Here is a 22,636-nt window from a genome sequence, read left to right on the forward strand (position 1 = left end):
CCACTCACTACTCGCCACCACCATCCACCACCCATCTGCCACCCACTCGCCACCACCACCCACCCCTTGCCACCACCACCACTACCACCCACTTGCCATCCACCACCCACCACCCACCACCCGCTACTACCATCCACCGCCCGCCACCATCACCCGCCACCTACTTGCCATCACCACTCACTACCCACTTGCCACCACTATCCACCACCTACCACCACCAGCCACCCACCACCACCAGCCACTTGTCACTCACCCACCCGCCCCCACCACCACCACCATCACCCACCACCCACCCGCCACCTACTTGCTACCACCACCCACTCGCTACCACCCGCCACCGTCACCCACTCACCCACCCACCACCCACCACCACCCACCATCCGCCACCCATTTGCCACCACTACCAACCACCCGCCGCCACCACCGCCACCACCACCACCACCACTACCCACTGGCTACCACCCACCACCCGCCACCGTCACCCACCCAACCACCATCACCGCCCGCCACCATCCGCCACCACCCACCATCCGCCACCCACCTGTCACCACCACCCGCCACCGCCACCCACCTGTCACCACCACCCACCACCCGCCACCGCCACCGCCACCACCACCACCACCCACTCGTCACCGCCGCCGCCACCACTACCACCACCACCACCACCCACTCGCCACCACCCGCCACTGTCATCCACCCACCCACTACCAACACCCGCCACCACCCGCCATCCGCCACCCACCTGCCACCACCACCCACCAGCCGTCATCGCCATCACCACCACCACTACCACCACCACACACTCGCTACCACCCACCACCCGCCACCGTCACCCACCCACCCGCCACCACCCACCACCACCAGGTACCCACCACCCACCGTCATCACTTTCCACCACCCGCCACCACCACCACCACCCACTCGCTACCACCCGCCACCGTCACCCACCCACCCACCACCACCAGCTACCCACCACCCACCGTCTTTCGCCGCCACTTGCCACCACCGTCTTTCGCCGCCACTTGCTACCACTTGCCATTTTTCACTCTTTTTTATATTTTTTAAATTTTGTAAACATTTTGTCAATTACCAAACGCGTTTGTAGTTTATGTTTTTCTAAAAATAAACAAAAACCAGTTTATAAAATTTTTGTAAATATAAACTGAAAACGTAAACGTTACCAAACACACCAGTGTTACCAAACAGCACCTTAGTGATGAAAATAATTTTTTGTTTTGTTTTATATGTTATCGTTTTTTTTTCTGTTGTGAAATAACTAAACATACAGACAATAATCAGAAAAAGACAAAAACAATCTCACACAAGAAATAACACAGAGATTTACGTGGTTCGGCAAGATTGCCTACGTCCACGGCTCACATTAATTTTATTATATCAGAGAGAATGAAAAAAGAGTACAATCAGCTGCTACAAAAAACAACACTATGTATAGTGCTAGTGCTACATCAACAATTACCAAGGTTTGACTCTTATAACAAAATAAATTCTGAATTTTTAATTTTGTCAATTTAAATTCTAATATTTCAATTTATTTTCAATATAAACCATAGGTCTATTTTTGTTAAAGAAAACCAATAGTGAAATGATTATTTTAATCATTAAACTCGACAAAAAATGGTATTTTAAACATTTTATATATACCTATATTGAATTTAATGGCTAAAATACTCATTTTTCGCCAGTTTTACTTAACAAAAATAAACTAGTTTTACTTAACAAAAATAAACAAATGATTTAGATTGATAATAAATTAAATGATTACGAGTTAAATTAACAAAATAAAAAATTTACATTTTATTTTATTGCAAGGGTCAAACTTTTGAAAAAAAAATTTCCCCTATATTTTTTATTTGTATAATATTACAACAACATACCTATCTTGGCTTCTGGCTAGGATAAGTTTATTCATTGTTCTTTATCATTAATAGAAATAAAATAAAACTGTTCTTATTACAAACATCATTAATGGAAAACAAATATAGCCAGAGTTTTGAAACCTGAGAAGCATGAAGAAAAGTCTAAGCCATGTTGACCACAGTGGGAAGGCAAGCCAAGCTATTTATTTGATATCCTTCTTGTTCAAAGTTTCCTTTTTGAATCAAGGTGTCTGTAAAAAGTCAGAATTTTGAATTTGATTACAAAATAACTCGCCATTTCTCATGCAAATATCAAAGTGATTGATACTTTATGTTGATTTAGCAATATTTTGCACAAAGAATGAGGGAGATTTATGATCTTACTGCATTTGTGCAGCAAAGGATGAATTTCTACTTCATTGGTCTACAACAAGAATGCAAAGAACCTGAAATGTATTTGTGTGATTTGTTTTTAAATCAAAAGACGTTCATTTTAATGTATTTGTCAACAAAGTTTTTTTGTTTTTTTTTTTCTAGTGTGGGTCGATTACACGACTTCAACTTTAAAATTGTGTTTTTAAAACATGACTTTTTAATAAGGTTGTGTTTTTAAATAATTTACTGTAAAAACTTTTAAAATTGAGTTTTGAAAACACTATTTTAAACTTGAAAATAAGCTTTAGAAAACATTGATTTGACAAGTAAGTTTGGAACTACTTGAGTTTTGGAAATATGATTTACAATCAGATGCTTTACTTATAAAATTAATGTAGCGGTGTTGGGTTGCGTTTTTTTTTTAGAACTTATTTAATGCTTTGTGTTGGTGAAAATTTTTGAAAGGTTTTTAAATGAGGAAATAATAATTTAGCGTAAAATTAGAAAAAAAAAATTTACACATCAATTGTAGACTACATAAATATTAATAATTAAAATTCTAAACTTTTTTCTATGTGTTTGTAATTTTTTTTTAAAACTCACTGGGCTATAATTTCCCCTTTTTAAAATGTTGAAGGATGCATATTACTTCAGGAACAAAGAGGTCCTTATTATTAGCTTTAAAAGAGACACAAGTTCATTGCAAAAAAAAAAAACTTGAATTTTGTCGCTGTGCTAAGAAATTGAAAAAGAAAGACTCAAATAGTTGAGTATTTATACTAATTAGTAGGGCTGCTCGCGGGTCGGTTTTGGCCGGGTGCGGGTCAAAACCGACCCGACCCGCACTTATGCGGTTGGGGAAAAATGGACCCGCAACCGCCCGCGATGCGGTTCGCGGTTTGTGCGGGCGGGTGCGGTTCGGTTTGCGGTTTAGTGTTTTTTTTTTTTTTTTTTTTTAACTTAAGCAAATTTGACATTTTTTGTTACTTTCTAAACATTTTTTTTTTTAGAAGAGTTATAAATTAAATTACAAGATATACAATTCATGATCATAATAAATAGTCCACATGTTAGATTAGATGATATGGAACCGTGCTTGAGGATAATAATTAATCTTCCTCCTTAGCTTGCAAAAACAAACCCTTAAAAGTCAAACTAGTAACACTAATTTAAATATGCAAAAATAAACCCTTAAAAGTCAAACTAGTAACACTAATTTTAATAGTGGATTAATCTTCACTGTTTAGCTTTTAATATGCAATAAATAATGTGATAATAGAATGACAATTCAAAATATCATATTTAACTGTGTCTACTAGACTAATGGAATATAATGATTTTTTTTTTATATGTATAAATAAAAGTAAAACTCGTAACACTAATTTAAATATCATTAGATCATGATAATGTATATAAGTGCCCATATAATAAATTTTACTTTCATCCAAAATGTAAAAATAAAAATAATAACTAGTTATCTCCATCCATCCAAAATGCAAAAAATAATAATAATAACTAGTTATTTTTTCTTTAAAAAAAAAAAAAAAAAAAAAAAAACTGCGGGTTGCGGGCGGGTCGGGTTCGACCCGAACCCGATCTTTTGCCAATTTCTTGACCCGCACCCGCCCGCCTACCTACATCGAAACCGCCCAAAACACTGCGGGTAGGATAGGGTCGGGCGGTTTGTGCGGGCGGGTGGGTTTGTTGCCCAGCCCTACTAATTAGCATTTTAGAGCAAGAAAGAGACTTCATAATAGTACCTTTACGTAATTAGCCACATGGGCCTTCAGTTATGTTCCGCTCCCATCATTCTTCTTCGTAACCGGTTCAAGTTCACCATCACGACAACGAAAAGCCAATCCTTCATTTTATCAACACACCCAAAGTAGGTGTATCTCCAAGACTTCTTTAACATCAAACTACCACAAACAGCCCAAAACCCCACCACAAACCCCAATGCCATGCCAAGGTAGAAGCCCAAGTTGTCGTTTTCGTTTTCGTTTTCGTTTTCGTTTTCGTCTTCATTCTCATCTTCATCTTTGTGAGCCTTAGCATGTTGGTTTGCATCAGCATCTCTATCATTGGGCATTAGGCACTTGGTTGACAATGGAGGCCCACAAAGTTCTGGGTTACCCTCGTAAATGGAAGGATCAATGAAGGTTTCGAACTGGTTGCCGGAGGGAATTGGTCCGGACAAATTGTTAAATGACAAGTTCAAATTGTTCAGTGAAGTCATAGAGGACATGGTTGAAGGAATTGGACCTGAAAGGTGGTTGCATGAGAGGTCAAGTGTTTCTAACCGTTGTAAGCCTCCAATCTTCTCCGGTATTTTCCCCGTCAGTCGGTTGTGGGATAAATTTAAGGTTCCTAAGGTCGAGAGATTTGTTATTAGTTCTGGGATCTCTCCCTGAAGATTGTTGCTCGACAAGTCAATGATATTTACCAACTCAAGTGTGAAGGTATATATCAATTGTCTTCCTTTCACAACCAATTCCATTTCCATTTGTTGATAAATGGCATCACTGAGAGAGAGTTGATGTGGACTATATGATATCATAGAATTCAGAGCACCCAATTTTCCCAAGCATGATGGGATGGATCCTGATAAATTATTAAGAGCAAGGTCCAAGATGTGGAGGTGAGCAAGAGAGCATAATTGTGCAGGAATATTTCCACTAAACATGTTGTCTCGTATACGCAGTTCCAATAGTGATGAGAAGCTTTGTCCAATGTATTTGGGTATGTTTCCATAGAATCGATTCTCTCCAAGATCAAGCATCGTCAAGCCTTTGCACTTCTGTAATGCAAAAGATACTTCCCCTGAAAGATTGTTGCTGCTCAATTTCAACCAAGAAAGACTAGGCAGTGAGCAAATTGAACCTGGAATCTCACCATGTAAATTATTTTTGGACAAATCTATGATTTCAAGATTTGGTAAGTCCCTCCATTGATCATGGATTCTTCCAGAAAAATGGTTGTTTGATAGATAAAGCATTTCCAAACGTTTCATCTTACCTATGGACAAGGGGATGCTACCATTTAGGAAGTTCCCAGATAAATCAAGAACTTCCAATGACGGCATCATTTGGCTGATGGTCATGGGAATTGATCCTGAAAATAAATTGCTTGCCAGCAAGAGATTTGACGCGTTGGGCCAAAATAGGAGTGAACCTTCTAAGCGGTTGAAACTTAAATCCACTAGAAATGCTGAGAGAAATACTAATGAATTGGGAAGCATTCCATGTATCCGATTGTAAGAAAGATCTAACCAATAGATCTGTGGGGATAACTCCCAAAGCCAATAAGGTATTGTGTCGGAAATGGCAGCGTCTGCCAACGTTATATCAACAAGTAGTTTTTGATTACTTAGCCATGCTGGAAATATGGGACCTAATTGACAGTTGCGGATTGCGATTTCTGTTAGGCTAAAAGGAGGAACCCATTCGTGACTCATATTGAAGATTAAACTATTGTTCGACGATGATATTGTGAAACTTAGCAGTTTTGTGAGGCCTTGCAAATGATTTTGGGATAGAGCACCTTCCCAGTAATTGTTATAAAGTGCCAAGACGTTTAAGTTTGCAAGTTTTCCGACACTATCTGGAATAGACCCATTCATTTGATTAAAAGAGAGGTGTAATATCTCCAATTTTGACAACCTTCCAATAGATGCTGGGATTGGGCCTGAAATTAAGTTATTAGAAAGTAGAAGGTTTCTTAAGTTCTGAAGGTGTGCTAGTGAATAATCTGGCAACTGTCCACTCACTTGGTTGCTCCCTAAGCTTAACTCTTCTAAGCTACTGTTGCTGCATTCAACCAAACCCCCTATAAGTTCACTTATGTCTCCGTTAATTTGATTTCCGAATAAATCTAAAGTTCTCAAGTTGCAGAGGTTTCCCCATTGTATATCAGAAATAGGGGCCTTCATGTAACTAAGAGAAAGATATAGATCCAAAAGGGAACTTATGTTAAACAACCATTGAGGTATTGAAGAGTTGAAATTGTTGTCAGAGAGATCAAGGACGGAAAGGGAAGTGAAATTGATGTTTGGTACAGAGTGAGGTAAGCTGTGAAGTTCACAGTTTTGCAATCTCAATTCTGACAGAGAAGGAAGCATATTTAAAGCTTGCAGCCAATTAGTACTTGCCAAAGTGAGGTTCACATATCCAAGATTAAGATATCTTAGAGAAGACAGACCAACAAGCCAGTTTAAATTTGAAACCCAACTTGAAAGTGCAAAGAGATCAAGATGGTGCAAATTTGATAGATTTCCAAGATGAGGAGGAATCATTCCACCAAAAGATGCATAAGAGAGATCGAGGTAGCTCAACTTTTCAAGTGAGCCTAAGAAATTTGGGATTGTAATCCCTTGGAAATCATTCATGCTTAGGTCCAAGTAATTCAAATATTTCAAGTTGAGCAAGGAGGAACTTACCTCACCACCCAAACAAGACGAGTTGGTTGCAGGTGCATAACCAATTTTTTTGTCATAACAGTCACCAAGGTTTCCAAGCTCCAGCGCTACAACATTGCCAGTCTGGTTGCTGCAACCTATACCCATCCAAGTACAACAATCATTGCCTACCCAAGAAGAAAGTAGACCAGAAGGATCTGTGAGACCTTTTTTGAATTCAACAAGTGCTTTCCTTTCAATCTCTATGCAACTGGGTTTGGAATTGCTAGAGTTGGAACTGAATCTACTGGCTTCAAGGGAAACAAACATCAAAAACAAAGGAAGGAAAAGAAGAAGTTGAAAACAACTGTTGGCCATGCTTACCATGATACAACCCCAAGTTTTGTCCAACACAAACCTATTTATATGCAATAATGTAGGAAATATAGGATGTTTCATGGAATCTACCAGTCAGCAACAAACTGTTTATGCTTTAAAATTCAAAAAGTAAATGTACATATAAATAGAACACAAAATTTCACACAAAATATGGACTTCCTGTCTTCATAGCTGAGAATTTTGACTAGCCGAGAATTTAATTTTAGAGGGTTTGAATATTTGTAATTTGTATAATTGACAAAATCCGTAATTTTAAAATAATAATGTTATAACATATGTTGATATATTAATTTATACCTATAGTATTATTATTATTTTTAAGCTTATTAATTTGCGGGGAAGCACTTGATGTGGAGTTTGACCAAAATAACACTTGGTAAAATGAGTGTTTTTATTTACATATCACTATTTTATTTTTTAAGGTTAAAAGGCAGTTTCTGGCTTAGAGCATTTCTTACAATAAAAAAAGAATTAAGGGCACAAAAGTACATCAAATGTTAAAATAAAAAGATTAAAAAGATGTTAGAGAAAAACGAAAGTGACAAATCATTCCATATTTTTTTTTAACAACCGACAGGGTGATAGACATACACAAATGTTGTAAAGACAGATGTGACAGTAATCATTTTAGGATTATGAAATAAAATGATGAATTTTTAAATTTCAATGAATAAATATAAATAGATTACATAATTTTTTATAAAATTTATACATTATATATATTTTAAATACAATGAAAAGAAAATAAAGTCCAATTCTATGTTAATAAATCAAATAGTGTCGGCGGGTTGGATGCTAATGTTTAGCTACAAGACAAAGATCTCGTTTGAAAATATGTTATTTTAGTAATTTTTTAATTTTTTATAAAAAGATTTGTAAAAAAAATAAAGGGAGTGATGTAACAACTTATAATAATTTTTTAACTTTTTAGCTAAAATATGTAGTTGTCAAATGAGACCAAGCTGTTTTCGCAATCAAAAATGTGAGCGTCATAAAAGTTTTATCAAATTTTTTACCTATGTGAATGTTTGATAGAAATTTTAATAAAATATATAATATCTTTTTTAGTAATTAAAATAGTTAAAAAGTCAAGAAATTATTAAAAAAAAAATTGATTCTTCTTATTTTTTGTACGTTTTTTTGGAAAAATTAAAAATTGACCTAAAATAGTCAATTCTCAAACACAATTTGATTATGAGATAACAGTGTTGATTATAAACTAAGGGTAAATTACACTTACTTCCCCTAAGATTTCTAACAAATATAGGGACCTCCTCTGTAGTTTCAATAATTACAGAAACTTCCCTTACTTTTGCTAACAATATCAAGATTTTTTCAATCAGTTAATTTAGCACAATTGCCGTTATTTTTCTATCTAAAATGACCATATTGACCGTTTGAACTAATATTTAAATAAAAAATTGCACTACCTCCCTGGCGGTTTTGCATATATATTATTAAAAATACATGCATATTTTAACTTATGCCATAATAGTTTAATATAAGACCCTAATAATTAATACAATACTCATAAGACGTATTTTACACTATATAAACAACGAAATATTTATTAATTTTAATTAATATATTTATTATTTAAATTTCTTTTTTCTTTTTTTTTTTAAGTTGAAACAAATGGATTAAAAAAAAAATTCCAGCAAATTGTCCTACTTATTTATGCATATGTAAGAAAATTATTTGTCCCTAAATTATTAAGATATCATTAAAAAAATTTAATTTTTACCTTTGAGTCGTTAAATTTCTAATCGATGCATATTTTAAAAAAACACAGGTTATTCTTACATGATTAAAAAAATTAAAAAATAAATATAGAAGTAAAAAAAAAAATCTAATCGCCTCACAATAAATTAAAATTAGTTAATAGAGAAATTATTTTAGAATACTAAAATACTCAATTAATTTGTTGCATACTTAAAATATATTTCTTCATATTTATTTTTCTCATTTAAACTATTTTTATTAAATTAAATCTTAAAATTAATTTCTCACCTTCATTAATGGTTAAATTTTTTTACTTTATTTTTTAATTTCTCACTTTTATTTTGTTCTATTATTATTTATAGCGAAGTGTTATTGTTCAAATTATCTAATTTTATATCTTCCGTATATCTAATACTCATATAATTTTATTGACAAGACTGAGAAATCAAACTTTAATACTAATTTAAAAACACAACCAAATAAAACGCTTTCTAAAGAAAAAAATATATAAATGTAATTTAATTTACCCTATTAAATATATATGAAATCATTATTTATTTTTCATAATTTTTTAAAAATATAAATGTAATTTCTTGACTCTATTTTTTTTCATAACAAGTTTTTGAACTTTTATAAACAAAAAAATAAAATAAAAATTCAAACATTAATGAAGGTAAGAAATATATTTTAAGATTTAATTTAATAAAAATAGTTTAAATGAGATAAATAAAGATGGAGAAATAGATTTTAAGTATCATACATAACAAATTAATTGAGTATTTTCTTATTCTCAAATAATCTCTCCATGCAAGTAAAGATTAATTTTAATTTTAGGTGTAAGAAATGACAAATTATTTAAATTATTTATTATTCTCAAATGATTTCTTGATCTTTCATTCCCTATTAACTAATTTTAATTTATTGTGAGGTGATTAATTTTTTTTTACTTCCGTTTTTATTTTTTTAATTTTTTAATCATTTAAGAAATACTAACCTGTATTTTTTTAAATATTCATTGACTAGAAATATAATGACCCAAAGATAAAAATTAAAATTTGAGAATAATATATGATTGAAAAAAGATAAAATAATAATATTTTTACATATGAATAAATATGTGATGTAAATTGTCGAGAAAAAAATTAATCTATTTATTTTAACTTTAAAATAATTCAAATAATAAATGAATTACATAGAATAATAAATTTTAAGTTATATGTGGTGTGAAATAAGTTTTATATTAAATTATTAGGATGCTATCTAACATTAATTTTGGAGAAATTATTTATTTTTAAGTATTTTATCAATAAAAATTAAATTTTTTTGCATTAAATAATTTAATAATGTCTTAACAATTTAAAGATTTTATTTAATATTGCATGCAATTTAAGAATTTTATTAAATAATGGTAAAATATGTATGGTTTTTGATAATATATATGTAAAACCTCATGGCAGGTGAGTGAAATTTCTGATTTGAATAGATAAAGTAATTCATGGGCAATTTTGTCATTTTTGGTATGATATCAGTAAATTCTATTAAATAACCTAACAGTGGAGAAACAATGATAATAGTTTCAAAAGTAAAGGATAGTAGTGTAATTATTAAAATTATAAGGAAGTCTATGTAATTGTTAGAAAGCTCAGAGTAAGTACGTGTAATTTACCCTAAACTAAGCTAATTATAATCAACAATTCAAATTTATTTACTATGGATAGCTCATATTCATTTATTCATCATTTATGAGAAGGAAAATAACTTAAAGACGTTCGAAAAAATTAATTACAAAAAGTGAAAAATATTATAAATATTAATAATTATAATTATAATTTTTTTATTAATTTATAATTAATTTTCATTGGCACTTAGGCTAAGTTTGGCAACTCAAAATAATCCATCTTTTTATCTTTTTTTCATCACATCACATCTCTATTTTTCTACATATCTTTTCATAAAAAAATAAAAAGTACACTTATTTACGTCATCCCAAACAACCCCTAACTGTCCCTTTATGATATACACATTTTTCGTGTGTACTGTTTTCTTGGAAAACGAAACATAGACACTAATATTTTATGATTTTAAAATAATAGTAGTACTATATATATTAATTGATATACCAATTAATATATTAATTAGTGTATCAATATATGTTATAACATTATTATTGACCTAACTCATTATACAAATTACAAATATCTAAAACCTCTAAAATTATATCACATCTTTTGTTAGTACACTAAGAACATCTCCAATGGTTGTTGCTATAATGCCATTGCTATTGCTATAATTTGGCAATGAATAGTGCTATTTTGCCAAATTATAGCAATGGTGCTCCAATAGTTATTTGTTATTTTGACAAATCTCAACCAACTTTCACTCCAAGTTTATAAGTGTTGTTTGGATATAGGTTTTTTTGTGATTTTATTTTTGTTTTATTTTTGTCTTTAGTAACCTTTTTTTAACTATTTGTAAAAAAAATTATATATTTATATTATTCCCGACTAGACAAATATAAAAAATGAAAAATTGGAAAAAAAATTAAATCTAATTCACCATTATGTTATCTTTTTAATGACAGTTAATGTTATCTAATGTCAGCTAATGTTTTTCTATTATACTGAAAATTTTAAATTATACTAAAAAATAGTCAACATTATACATTGCAAAAATAATATTACATTCTTTGTAGAGAATACTCAAAATAAAAAATAAAATAAAATAAATGAAATTTCAATACAAAATAAAAAAATGACATTGCAAATAAAACCTAACAATTACATTAAAAAACAAATGACATTGTAAAATTTAAAAATATATTATCCCGTAATTATTCATGAGGAGGCAGGGGAAATAGTAATTTGAGCTGCTGACATTTGAGGACCACTTGGCAAAAATTTCATTTTTTCGCATTGTGTAATACGCTTTCAGCTGAGGGTCCAAATGAGAAATGTCCGTTGTCATTATTATATATTCTTCCTTTTTCATCTCATCTTCTTGTTTTCTTATCTCAAAACCATGTTTTTTTATCTCAAATTCTTTCAGCTCCTGCATTGCTTGAATCATTTTTTCTTCTCTTTCATCTTTTTTCTTTTCCTTCTTAGCAAGGTGTTGGTTAAATGTCTCCAATTGTATACTCATTTTTTGGACTTCAGCTTCAACGACTTGATTTCTCCAAGATAATTAATCTTTTGTAGCTTTCTTACCTATAGGCCTTTTACCCCTTGCAGAGACACTGCCCTCACCAACAGTTGGATTGTTACCAACACTTGGGACTGGTGTCATCTTCAAGAGAAATGCAGTTATCAATTGGAGAATTGGAGGCTGAATTAGAGGAAAACGGTGTATGTATCCTTGACCTCACTGCGTGTAACAACTCTGGCACATGATTAACATTATTCATGCTTAATTACGCCTAATAAATAATTGAAGTGAAATGTTGCATCATATGTTGCCTTATGTGTGTGCATATATTTGTTTAACATAGAAAAATATGTTCATGCTTTCATTTCAGTTTGCGAATTGAAGGCCTTATCGGCATCCGATTCAGAAATTGACTTGATTTATGTGTTGATTAGAATTTTTAGAATTTTATGATAGGTTTAATTAAAATTCGATTCGGAACGATTAAATTGGATTAGTTTAATGCCCATTTGATTAGCTTTATTGAACCATCACTAATTAGCCTATATAAGGCCACTACCAAACCCAAGACTCCCTTTTACCTTTTTCATTTTTGAGCTCAACGTATGAAGAGAGAGAGAGAGAGAGAGAGAGAGAGAGATTGAAGCCAACATTAAAACAGGAAGAGAATTAAGAAGGAAATAGGGGAAATTTAGGGAGTTTAGTTCCAATACTTGCTAACTTAAGGCTTAAGGTAGGAAATTCAATTCCTTAATTATGAATCTGAATTGCTTGGTGTAAGAATTCAAGAGAATTAGAAGATTAAACATGAGAATCAAGCTAAAATTTGAGAATAGTAACTCATATCATGCATGCATGCATATTTTCTCACATTTTGAGTTTAATTTCCAAGAATTCTCTCATGCATGTCTTGAATTCACCTTAATTTTGGGAAATCATCAAGTTTCATGTTGTTTTGTAACACTTGATCATGTTTTGAGAAGCTTAAGTTCAAAGAAATTCATGCATGTCATGTTCATAGATCATTCATAAATTTTAAGTTGAATTTTTGCACAATTGGCAAGTTATTTGGCCATGATTTATTGAAAAGATTCTTAATTCATGATGTATTATGAATTTCTAAGTGTTCCTTAAGTTTTGGCCCAGAAAAATCAAGTTTTGATACTTAAGATTGAGTTTTGAGCTTTGGAAGCAAATTTGGAAATTCCAGAGTTCTACTTTCACGCTTGAGCGTAGGAGTCCACGCTCGAGTGACCACTCTGCGTGCATGCACTTTCACTCGAGCGTGAAATGCAAGCTCCCAGAAGTTCATGTATTTTTGCAGATCGCTCGAGCGACAAGAGTCATGCTCGAGTGAGAGTCTGAGTCTCATGCTCAAGCGAGGATCGAGCGTCCGTTGAGCATAAAAATCAAGCAACCAGTACTTTTTCAAAATTTACAGACCGCTCGAGCGAAAGAAGTTACACTCGAGTGACCCCTCACATTTTGCATGTCCGCTCGAGCAAGGAAAGCCACGCTCGAGCGTGGACCCTGTTTTCAGCAAATTTTGAAAAATATTTTCAAGTACATTTTTGCATTCTCACTCCATCCTAGACATTCCTAGGCCAAGATTAAGACGCCATAATGAGGATAAAGGCTAGAAACACACCAAAAACAAATGACATAAGTTATGTACACTCCGAGCATGTGTTTCAATGTATGTATCTATTATGTTATGTAGGTCACGCGCTGCAAGACATCTGATTTCCATATTCTGTCTGTTTACCTTGGAGCCTCTGTTATCTGTGAGTAATAACTCTGTAAAGTTATGTTCAATCATAAGAATTTTCTGAATGATATAAGATGATCGTTCCTATTTATATTATTTTCTACATGAATGAATGGTTGTCCAATGTTTCTGAAATGTATTCGTGGCATTCTTAGCTTCAAATGACATCTGTTATCTGTTCTATTACGTCCCAATTATAGGTCAACTGTACGTCTCATGAGCCAACTGTTATGGATCCTTATGTATACGTCCCTTTATGGACCAACTGTACGTCTCATAAGCCAACTGTACCATCTCCGTGCACGAGAGTCAACTGTATGCCTTTATGGCCATCCCTTTATAGGTCAACTGTATGCCTTTATGGCCGTCCCTTTATGGGTCAACTGTTTCTGCTAGTGCTAATGAATGTGCCACGCATGATTAACTGCAAGTTCTAATTATGAATACGACTTTGAAACTGTATTTGTTATGTACTACGAATTCTGAACATAATTATGAATTCATATCTGACAACTATTGAATTCTATTTTTTGTAACAGTTATGGACAACATTCATTAAACCTCTTTACTCTGTTATTATTCACTGGGCTCCAGCTCACTATTTATATTACGTATGTAGATGCACAGGCACATGACTAAGTCCAAAGTTGACGGCCTATGTTTCTGTTTTGTTAGCCAACTACCATGCCTCCTAAAGAGGATTATATCAAGGCTTTTGTTGAGCTTGTTTTGTATATCTGTACTTGGGCTAAATACCCTTTGACCCTATCTGTGTAATTGGGTGACGTTAGACTAATGTATTTTTGATGTCACATCTATATATATATAAGTTTGTTTTGAAATTTTTTTGTCCCGTGTATGTCTGCACAGCTCTACGGACTATGTTAATTTTGTATATTTGCTTCTGCAACCCCTATCTTATGTTATCCTGTTCAAAAGCCTTTAGTAATCCAAGGGTTACTGGCCGGTTACGACGCTAAACCGATAAGGGCAGGTTTGGGTCGTGACACTGTGTTTGTAGGAGCTACATCTTGCCACCTAATATTATTTTGTAAGATTGGCCAACAATGTTCAAAAGTAAAATGTTTGTTTTTATCTTAGTGGCATAATAGTTTTGCTTGAAGCATCTGTATCAATAAATTATTACATTAATTAATTAGTTCATTTTTAAATAAGACAAAATAAATAAACTAACATAAATAAATAAATATGAAATCTTGTTATGTCAACTTGAGACATTCCACTTGGGTGTAGATTTTTCACTTGTGCCAAACACCTACAAAATTTGTTGCAATATTTCATGATTACACTCCATCGAGATAAGATTGACACTTGTGTTCTTGAGTGATCATTTTGCAGCGAGCAATAATTTTCAAAAATTCTTCCCAAAAAATGAGTATAAGATTGCGAATTCCCAACAATTGGGTCTTCAGTAATGTGACACCATACTCTACAAATTGCCACATCTTCTTCAGTAGTGAAAGATTTTCCTCTCTTTGTTTTTGATGAACCTTCCATAATGATTGTGTGAAAAAACTAAAAAGAATATAATTTTAGAAGTTTATTGTGAAATCAAATTGAGATGAAGAGAGGAGAAAAGAAAAATGAAATGTGCAATGGTTGCTGTGAAATAAAATTGCGATGAAGGGTTTCCATTTATAAAAATTTAAAATGTTGTCGTTTCAATATAATAGCCGTTTGAAGAGATGACCGTTTGACACAAGCTAGTGTTTGTTTTTATTTTTGTTTTTGTTTTTGTTTTTGTTTGTGTTTGTGTTTTTTATTTTTTATTTTTAGCCAAACAGAGCACAACGGCTCTATTTGGTTTCATCACCACCGTCCACGTGTTGGTCATCAACGGTTGAGAGGATTTGTGTAGAATCATCCAACCTTTTATTCCTCACCCTCTCACTGTGTCTCTCACCATTTCGCCCTCCTCCCTCTCAGTCTCCGTCTCTCTCTCTCACTCTTAAAGATCATGTCTCTTCTCCCTCCATCATCGAAAGCCTCTGTCTCTTTCTGAAAGTCTCCATCTCTCTCTCAGTCTCACTCACCCTTTCTTTCACTCTCAGAGATCATGTCTCTTCTCCCTCCATCACCGAAAGTCTCTCCCTCCCTTCATTACCGAAAGTCTTTGTCTCTCTCCGAAAGTCTAAATCTCCCTCTCAATCTCACTCTCACTCTCCCTCTCACTCTCACTCTCTCTCCGAACCAATCTCTCTCTCTCTCTCCGAAAACCCACCAAGCTTTCCTCCTCCATCTCTCTCTCTCTCTCTCTCTCTCTCTCTCTCTCTCTCTTCCTCCCTCCCTCCGTCCCTCCCTCCCTTCCTAAAAGCGTCTATCACCGAAGATCAATAGATCAGAACATTCCTTCAACCTATTTTAGTAGATTAGAACATCCCTTCAACTGCACTGAGCTTCAATCTATTTTCTTAAATCCAGGTATTTATTATTTAAAATCTTCTTCAAATTTATTGATTATTGCTTGAATTGCTTCAGATTTGTTAAGATTACTTGAAATTTGTTTGAGATTGCTTTAATGTTGTTGTTGTTTTAGTGAAATTCTATCTAAAAAAAAATTTGTTGATTTTTTTTTTCCAATTGATCTGTTTCAGTTTTTTTTTTTTTTTTCAATTGATCTGTTTCAGATTTTAAAAAATTATGCTTTAGATTTATTTTTATTTTTTTTCGATTCATCTGTTTCAGATTTTTTTTCAATTGATCTGTTTCAGATTTAAAAAAATTATGCTTCAAATTTTGTTTGCTTTAAATTTTGATTTTCTAATTTTTCTGTCAGGTATTTTTTTTGTTTGCTTCAGGCATTTTGTTTTCTAATTTTCTGTGTTTGGAAATTGTTGGGTGAATATTGAGTGAATTTTGGAAATTTTGAAATTTGTGTGATTTTGGAAATTTGGAAATTTGTGTGATTTTTGGGTAAATATTGAAACTGTGTTTGGAAAGGATAATGAAAAAGGGAAGAAAGGAGGAAACGGTTGGTTGAAGCTGACTTGGCATCTTTGGCAGCTGCCAAAGCTTGTGCCATATTTGACACAAGTTTTGACATTTGCCAAAGATAGTAGCTGCTAAAAATTTCCATTAGAGGTGCCTTTCTATCAGTTGCTGCCATAATTTGGCAATAACAGCTCCAATGGCACACCAGTAGAGATGCTCTAATTAGTATAGTAATTAATTCATATAACATTATTTAAAAGTATGAGTTCAGCATATTTTATCAATAAATATCACAATTCAAATTATTAAATGAGATCCATAATAGCTCTTGTTCTTACGAACCACTCAAATTCTCACATATTAATGTGTAAACGTGAGATAAACTAAATACATGTGAATTTGGCCTAGTACATAATTTTTTGGGACAATTACATGCATTTAATTATAATTATTAATATTTCTATTATTTATTATTTTTTTCTTACTCCACTATCAATAAAAATTTTCCTAATTTTTCATTCACACCAACGAGTCTAATTTTTTGGAAAGAAAAAAAAATCAACTTGTTAACTTATTTTGATTAAATCACCTTTTTACTTTTTTATAAACTATTTCATAATAAATAAATAAATCACTTTTAAAAATAGATCTAAAAATAATGGGCCTGTTTGCTCCAGATTTTAGATTTTAGCTTCCAAAAAGCTATTTCAGACTGTTTGTTTAAACTTTGGTTTATTAGCTTTTGATTTTGTAGCTTTTTTTCCTTGAAGACAAGTGGTTGGAATCAGAAACTACTCCCAACAGCTTCCGCGTTTGAGATTAAATAGAAGGCATGCAAAATTACTTAAATGCCATCGTCAATTTCAACTATTACCAAAAACCAAACTATATAAACCCAATTTCTTAAAACACTGTTCATTTGTATAGCGATCCCGGTTTTCCTCTCATGTTTACTATATTTCGGACTCGGTTCCGTTGATAGTTGTTGTTGTTTGTATTTCATTTCCGTCATTTAACTCTTTGTATTTGAGTTTAGAATTGTCTTGGGCGTGTTTCGAACAGGTTGGTTGAGCTTTTGTTCCAACTCTTGCTGCCCAGATTTTTAGTGATCCGCTCGAGCGGGTCTTCTTGCGCTCGAGCGAAGTTTGCACACTTTCAGCATCTTGTGCGTCTGCAAAAGTACTGCAGGTTTGTTTTTCATGCTCGAGCGGATTTCCTTACGCTCGAGCGGGTGTTCGATGTCTGTAAAAATACTAGAAGAGTGTAATCTATGCTCTAGCGGGTGTTCCTTTGCGCTCAAGCGGGTGGGGTTTTGCAGTTGTGTCTTAGCGAGCGGGTCCAGTTTTTGTGTTTGACGCTCGAGCGTCCTATTCTCCGCTCGAGCGGGTCATGCGTATATCAATTGGCAGTTGGGTCATTTTAGATCACTTTTTCAACCCTCACTCTCTCTCTTACTTTTCAAAATCTATTTTGAGAGCTTCTCTCACTACATTTCACCTTCTCTCTAAGGTTTGATCTAGTTTGAGTGATCTTCTACCTTAGTTCCTTTGCAAAAAGTGTAGAGCTTGGCTTGGGCTACCTATCAATCCGAAAATCTTGGGATTTGGAGCACTTTCGATTTTCTTCACCTTCTCTTTTGGGCTCCGAATTTGAGGTAGGGATAACTACTCATATTTATGGTGTTTGACATAAACTTGTAGTCATTTTGATGTAATGTTGTAGTTGGGAAAGTTTGGGAGTTAGGGTTTCAAACCCTTAAAATGTAAAAATAGGGTTTTTCATTTCATTGATCTATATATGTGTATGTGAGCCTTAAAATGAAGTTATTGAGGTCTATTGATGATATTGGGACCGTTGGGTCAATATTGGGAGAAATGGGGAAAATGCCATATTTGGATTTTATTGGGTTATTAGTGTAATTAATGACTTTCATTGTGAAATAGTGAAATTGGGAAGTTATGAGAAAGAATGATGGAGTTGGATTGATTAATCACTCACTTTTGAAAATATTGATAATTTATCTGTTAATGCATTTATTATCTGTCTAGAAATAATTGTTTTGGGCTATCGGTGGAGGATAGTCGTGATTGTTGTAGACACTGTATGTTGATTAAGGAAAACTAAAACTAATCACATTGAATATGTCATTGAATATGACGGTTAGAATAATACATCAAATATGTGTATTGATTGATCGTATATATGATAATTGTTTATATACATTGTTTTGTGTGAGAGGAGATAGGGGATGTACTCCACGGTTTAGGGGAAGATAGGGGATGGACTCCTAAACCGGATGTTATTTGCGAGGAGATAGGAGATGGACTCCATTGATACAGCAAATCTGTATATCATTTATGAAGTATGAAAGTGTTTTAATATGACATTGATACAGCAAATATGTGTATTTGTTGTGAAGTATGGAAGTGTTTTATTATGAGCTATTGTCTCATTTGAAATTGAAGTATTGTTGATATGAGTTGTAGTGTCATTAAATTGTTTGGCCAGATTCTGAGCCATGTTCAAAAATTGAAAATTTGTTAAGTAAAGGAAAGTAAAATGAACATGGGCATATTTGTCATGTGATTGGATAGTGTTGTAAGTTGGTTGACCAGTGTTAACATTTATCGAATGCTCATGTTTTAGTCATTGTTCATATTATTTTTAGCATATCTCTACTGGGCGTTGGCTCACCCTATATGGGACATCATTTTCAAGTGCAGGTGATATGTTGCCTCTAAGGACTTAGCTTGGAAGGTTTTAGAAGCTGAAGGCCTATTTTTGTAATTATTTTTTGTGTGTTACATGTAATTCAAGCCGAGGGCTTATTTTGTATTTTGAGTTAGTACTCTCTTTTTTGTAACCAAGTATTGGCTTGGAAAGTTGTAAGCCCGTAGGGCATTTACTTTTGTTGTCAACATGTAATTCCTTTGGATTAAATACTCTGATGGATGGGGAAATATGTTTATTTCTCTTATGTTTATGGATATCACGAATGTATGATTTATGGGTTTATTTTGAGGGCGTTACAATTTGCTCACTTGAGAGAGAGAGAGAGAGGTGATTTATGGCGGAGGCAAACCAGAGTTCTCTCTCTTTGTGATCTCTCTTCTCTCTCTCTCTCTCTCCGTCACCACTACCATCACGATCTAAAACCCTAACCAGAGGGGCAAAACCCTCATGTTACCATCACGTTGAGGAGCAAACCCTTCCGTAACCTAGCGTCGCGATCTGGTCGAAGAACCACCGCCATTACATCAACGAACCAAAACGCGCTCTCTCTCTCTCTCTCTTCGTGATCTGGTCGAAGAACCAAGCTAGGGTTTTGGTAGACCGTAAGGTCTAGGGTTTCGGGAGAAGGGGAAGGAGAAGGAGAATGAGAGGAGAAGAGGGCTAGGGTTTTGTAGAACGGTGACAATGACGATCGACAACTTGCGCATCTTTGGCGTTGTTTCGACGATGGCTAGGTCATTAATGGCGCTCCCTCTACCGTTCCAAATTGACGACTCTCCATCTCCGGCCTTGTACCCAACATTAATATCAAAATATATATATAAAATAACAATTTTTATACTAATTGATACTAATTATATTAACTTTCATTTATGAAATAATTTTATACTAATTGATGAACAAAAATCACAATTAATAATACTAATAAAGAAAAGAAATACATATATGAATAATTAAAATGAATATATAAAAAATAATATGTAATGAAATCACAACATTAATATAAATTAGAACATGAATATTAATTGGAATTAATTTTAATGAATTAATAAATTAAACAAAATTAACAAAGAAAGAATAGAAGAAAAAAAAGAGAAAGAAAGGAGAAAAAAGAAAATAAGAATAAAAATAAAATAAAATAAAATAAAAAGAATGAAATTACAAATTTTATATCTTATAAAGACAAAAAGAATATTACACAGCAAAAAATTATTTTATAATTTATTTAACAAAATACTACTTTATTGATTAAATTCATAATCTCACAATTATATTAAACAGATTAATAATTTATATTTAAAAACCAACAGAGTTAATAAAAGTCATTTGCGGTCAATTCGGGCAATGTGAGTGTCAGGTTGAGCCTTTTCCTTCAGTGAAATAAATATGTCGGTTGATTATTTTTTCAAATTGAAAATTGACCCGTTATATTCACGCATGAGGTAACATTTTTTTGGATTGAGGCTTCGTTTGGGGTTGGGTTAGCTTTTTAACTTTTTGATTTTTTTGGTTATTTTAGTCTAGGTTAAAAAGTTTGGTTTGAGAATGATTTTTTGACTTTTTTGTGAGAGAAGAGTATAATAATTATGAGTTGGATGTGATATTTTGTTTGTTGTGGATAAAATAGCCTATTTTGTCTTTTGTGGCTAAAATAACCAAAAAAACCCATAAACCAACTTGCCAAACGGAGGCTGAGGGGCTGGTACATTTCTATGATTTAAATTATTTATTCAGGGTTTGTTAAGAAAGTGGGTTAATTTTTTAGTATTTTAATTTTTTTAGTTATTTTAATTTAGGGTTAAAAAATCTCGTTTGAGAAGAGTTTTTAGTTTTTTTGACTTTTTTAGTTTTTTTTAAGAGAAATAATGTAATAATTATGGATTGAATGTAATATTTTATTTTATTGAACTATAAAATCTGACTATTTTAGCCAAAAAATTCCAAAACTAAGCTTCCCAAACGAGCTCTTAGTAAGATTTTTAATATTTATAATTCATAAAAAAAATTAAATTAATTTAATAATTAAAATCTTTTTATTTTATATTTTATATTTAAAAAAAATAAATGATCTATTTAAAAAATATAAAAGAATTTGAAAGAGTCGTGAGGCTAGTCATAAGTCTCATTTTCCTGATTTGAACTATTTATTTTATAGAATTTTTAATGTATATTATCAATATAAAAAAATTTATATGATAATCATTATATTTTTATTTTATCGTATTTATCTTTAAAAAATAGATATTTTATTTTTTTAAATAAAAAAATTATGATTATCGGATCAAATTAATTTTTTTATATATATAATATATATTAAGGATTTTACAAAATAAAAAATTCAAATTATCAAGATAAAATCCACAATAAATCCTAACTCTATAACTTCTCAAATTCTCTTATATTAAGAGGATATTTGGAACGATCTAAATAAATATATTTTTTAATTTTTTATGAAAAAAATATAAAAAAATAAAAAAATAATATGATCCAAAAAAATAAAATAATTAAAAAAAGTATAATTTTATAAAAAAATCCAAATGTATAATTTTTTAAGTCACCCAACCTACTATAAAAGTCATTACCGGTCAATTCGGGTCAATGAGAGTGTCAGGTTGACTCTTTTTTCTTGAGTGAAATAATATCGGTTGAATTGTTTTTTTTTTACATTAAAAATTGACCCATTATACGCGCGCATGAGGTAAATTTTTGGGATACTAACCCATGCGTTAATGAATAATGATATAGGCATCGATTGATCCATCAATTAGTTATTTTAAATTTTTATAATTTATATATTATATAAAAATAATAATATTTTTAGTGAAAAGTATTGTGAGAAGCTTTCATATCTAATATAAATTTTTTTAATTTTAAATGATTAAGAAAATTTTCATTAATTAACTTTTATTTGATAATTTCACATCAGGAAAAGAATAAAAAAAAATGAGTTGTTTTACTCATATAAAGAGAATATTATATTCTCAGCTTATTTAATAAAGACCCTTGTGAGAGTTTTAATATCACATATTGAGAGGATAATTTATATGAAAATTGGGCCGAGCTAGCTAATAGGCCGTTATAGGCCACAGTACTAAGAGCTGAGTAAAAATGCCGTAAAATTACTTCGGCCCGAGAGAGGTATAAAAGTTATTCTGGCCCGAGAGAGATGTAAAGTTACTCCGGTCCGGAAGCGACTTGGAGTTAGGCCGGTTTGAAGACGCTTTGAAGTTAGACCGGTCTCAGAGTTAGCCCGGTCATGACGTATTGTGGTTA

At 32.6% G+C, this 22,636-nt stretch overlaps 1 protein-coding gene across 1 annotated transcript; it reads right to left on the reverse strand.

Moving 5' to 3' along the window:
* Positions 1–1,915: 1,915 nt before the first annotated feature.
* LOC114310318 (receptor-like protein EIX2) lies at positions 1,916–7,076 on the reverse strand. Its single transcript, XM_028256268.2, has 2 exons — positions 4,013–7,076; positions 1,916–2,128 (listed from the first exon to the last, which is right to left on the reverse strand). Exon 1 carries the CDS (start codon positions 7,030–7,032, stop codon positions 4,039–4,041), a length of 2,994 nt encoding a protein of 997 aa, XP_028112069.2. The 5' UTR covers positions 7,033–7,076; the 3' UTR covers positions 1,916–2,128; positions 4,013–4,038.
* Between the last annotated feature and the right edge of the window lie 15,560 nt (positions 7,077–22,636).

The sequence above is a fragment of the Camellia sinensis genome, chromosome 10, assembly GCF_055761805.1.
Source record: "Camellia sinensis isolate YWXY chromosome 10, ASM5576180v1, whole genome shotgun sequence".
NCBI lineage: Eukaryota > Viridiplantae > Streptophyta > Magnoliopsida > Ericales > Theaceae > Camellia > Camellia sinensis.

Bases quoted from the DNA above. Each gene is read 5' to 3' on its own strand.
- LOC114310318 (XM_028256268.2), bottom strand. From the start codon at position 7,032: ATGGTAAGCATGGCCAACAGTTGTTTTCAACTTCTTCTTTTCCTTCCT.